Here is a 3,188-nt window from a genome sequence, read left to right as displayed (position 1 = left end):
ATATACATTGTCTCATAAGTCCTAACTCAACTGGCAAAAATGTCAAAATTGTTAGGCCGGACGTCATGATTGAGGTTCGAACTCCGGTACCTCTACTTTGTGTGTGTGAATTTATGATTGCTTTACTATCTTCTATCTACCAAAAAAAAAAAAGAAATGCATATACATTATTAAATAAACAAAAAAAACACCTGACCATTCTCTTGCCCCTTGACTCGGTCTCATTCTACACTTTACCTTCACTTTCTCTGTTCCACTAGAGACATAAAAACACAACACACACTCTCAAATCCCACAACAACAACCCTGTCATGTTGAATGATCAAAGAGCTTCAACAAGCCATGTCAGAGAACATAATGATGATTATGATCAAGAAGATGAAGAAATTATAAGAGATATTCATGCCTTAACCCCACCTCACCCTCAAACAAGACAATCACAACACAGTCACCAATCATCTCTATTTTCCATAGCTAATACAGAAGTTGCTTCCAGTGAGAATTTCACAAGTATAAGTAGAGAATTCAGTGCTTTGGTTCAAGCAGGTTCAAGTATTGACCATAACAACTTAAGTCCAATGATGACTAGTACTACTGGTAATACTAATAGCAATGAAAGAGAAAGCAACAATAATAGTAGAAGCTTTCACAACTTGTTGAGGATTAGAGAAAATGAATTGATGGAAGAAACTAACCCTTTGGCAATTGTGGCTGATAACAACCCTTTGGAGCTGCATCCATCATCATCATCTTCTTCAAGCACCATCAATGGTCATCAGAGTGAAGTGTCAGTTCAGAGGGTGAAGAAAGAAGAGGTTGAGTCCAAGATAGCTGCATGGCAGAACGCTAAGGTTGCTAAGGTTAATAACAGGTTTAAAAGAGAAGATGCTGTTATCAATGGTTGGGAGAATGAGCAGGTTCAGAAAGCTAATTCATGGATGAAGAAAGTTGAGGTATTTTTTGCATGAATACCTTGTTATTTGGTGGTTAATTTTTACTTTTTATAGTGTTGTTATATCATTAGTCGGTTAATGATGTTGGTCAGAATTTTTTGGAGATATTGTGGTTGATTGCAATGATTACTCACAAGAATTAAAAAAAAAAAAATCTATTGAAATTAATTGATCATTTATTCAATCAATCTTTGAACAACTAATTAAAGGATTAGTTTTCTTCTTGGTCTTCACAAAAATGTTGCTTTTAGCCAAAACAGCACAAGTCCTATTTGTTATATCAAAAGCTGAATTAGGACATGTGCTTATTCTTGATCTTCCTTTTTCTTCTCTGTTTTTTCTTGCTTGGGAGTAAGGGAGGTGCCAAGCTAATTTGAAACATCAATATTATTCAACTGCAAACAAAGTATTTTATTTTTATGAACCAAAGTATATTTTTTTGGTCGATATATAACTGTTAAAAATTTCACATTTTATGAGATAAGACCTTAAAATTACTCCCTCCGTCTCACAATATTAGTCGTTTAAGGTTTGTGCACGATTATTAAGGAAATGATTAATTGTGTTGATTTTAATGATAAAATTAGTAACATTTACTAAAATACCCTCGTTAATTGTAGTTAATGGAGTAGTTACGTTGAATGAAATTCAATAAATAAGGGTATAATAATGGAAAAAAAATAATAAATGCTGCATTGATATTGTAAAGTGACAATTATTTTGAGAAAAAGAAAAAATGCTAAAGATACAATAATTGTGAGATAGAGGGAGTAGTTTATAAGTGGAAGGTGTCTCACATTATAATCTCGTTTTGTAAAGTTATGTTAGGTTTAACCTAAATTTTAAGACGATATCGGAGCACATCGAAAATTCATCGACCCAACACAAATTCTAAAAATATGAAATAATATGTGAAAGGAGTCATATGGTCTGCATCCACTGCCTTTATCAATAAGCTCCTTTATCATTTGGTCTAATAAATGCTTAGATTTTTCATACTGGTTTCCTTTTCAAAGTCCATTTTGTCTTTAAGAAGCAAAAAGTTTAATGCATTTTTGTGCAGAGGAAGCTGGAGGAGAAAAGAGCAAAAGCATTGGAGAAAATGCAAAATGATGTAGCAAAAGCTCATAGAAAAGCACAAGAAAGGAGAGCATCTGCAGAGGCTAAAAGAGGAACTAAAATTGCAAGGGTTCTTGAGATTGCCAACCTTATGAGAGCTGTTGGAAGAGCTCCTTCCAAAAGATCCTTCTTTTAAGATTTTTCAATCTAATTTGAATCACATTTGTTGACAAATTAGACCATGTGAGAGCCCCTTATCCTCTTTAATTTATTATCTTAAAGGGTTAATGAGGGCTTGCAGTGAGTGCAGTAGTAAAATATGGAGGTGTAAATGTAATACTATATAGAAACCAATTGGAGTGTTTTTGAGTGATGTATTACAGTGTGTGTGTGTGTGTTAAAATTTGGAGACATGATCATTTGTTTGGTTGTGATTGTTAGTATTATTTATTTTTATTTTTTTGGGTTTTGTACATTAATATATTGTTTGTTGTAGATAGTAGTTGGCTTCCACAATTTGCAAATGCATTGCCAACACGTAACTCATGGGTCCAACATTTAATGCAATGTTGTTTATAATATTAGATTTTGGACGACCAAACTGACCCTCCAAATCTACCTAATCAGTTTTTTTAATCATGATAAAATTAAAATCCCATTACAGGAGGAGAAAGAAATAATTGTTTCGTTTATGAGAAAATATCTACAAATAATGCCAAAAAAACTAGGAATATCATATTGTAGTTTTTTTGGCTTTGACATAAAGTAGGTTTCACTCGGATCTTGATTACTTAGGAGGAATATCATATTGTAGTTTTTTTTTTTGAAACAAATCATATTGTAGTTTTGGCTTTGACATAAAGTGGGTTTCACTCGGATCTTGATTACTTATATATTGTCACAATTTTTATGCATACAAGCAAATTTGCAGCTTAAAGTCATTTGATAAAAAATCGAACGGTTTTGATTTCAAGTTTTGTTTACCAAACATGAAATGAGGGTCGGTCCGAGCTACGTAACTTAGACTCACAATTTTCATGCGTTAATGCAGTTTGTAGCTCTAAGTTACTCAATCAAAGATTGAACGGTTTTGATTTTAAGTTTGATCTATTAAATTTAAAATTAAAGTCGTGTGATTTTTGATCCAACAACTTTAAGCTACTGATGCCGTCAAAA

General features: G+C 32.7%; 1 protein-coding gene across 1 annotated transcript; it reads left to right on the top strand.

The window, feature by feature from the left end:
- Positions 1–294: 294 nt before the first annotated feature.
- On the top strand, positions 295–2,495 carry LOC146955041 (remorin 4.2-like). The gene is made up of 2 exons (XM_085719661.1): positions 295–953; positions 2,017–2,495. Exons 1-2 carry the CDS (start codon positions 312–314, stop codon positions 2,206–2,208), a joined length of 834 nt encoding a protein of 277 aa, XP_085575787.1. The 5' UTR covers positions 295–311; the 3' UTR covers positions 2,209–2,495.
- The last annotated feature ends 693 nt before the right edge of the window (positions 2,496–3,188 follow it).

Source organism: Medicago sativa, chromosome 1 (genome assembly GCF_051527215.1).
Source record: "Medicago sativa cultivar Bolivia chromosome 1, Bolivia_mono, whole genome shotgun sequence".
Taxonomy (NCBI): domain Eukaryota; kingdom Viridiplantae; phylum Streptophyta; class Magnoliopsida; order Fabales; family Fabaceae; genus Medicago; species Medicago sativa.
This window is presented reverse-complemented; position numbering and strand designations above follow the sequence as displayed.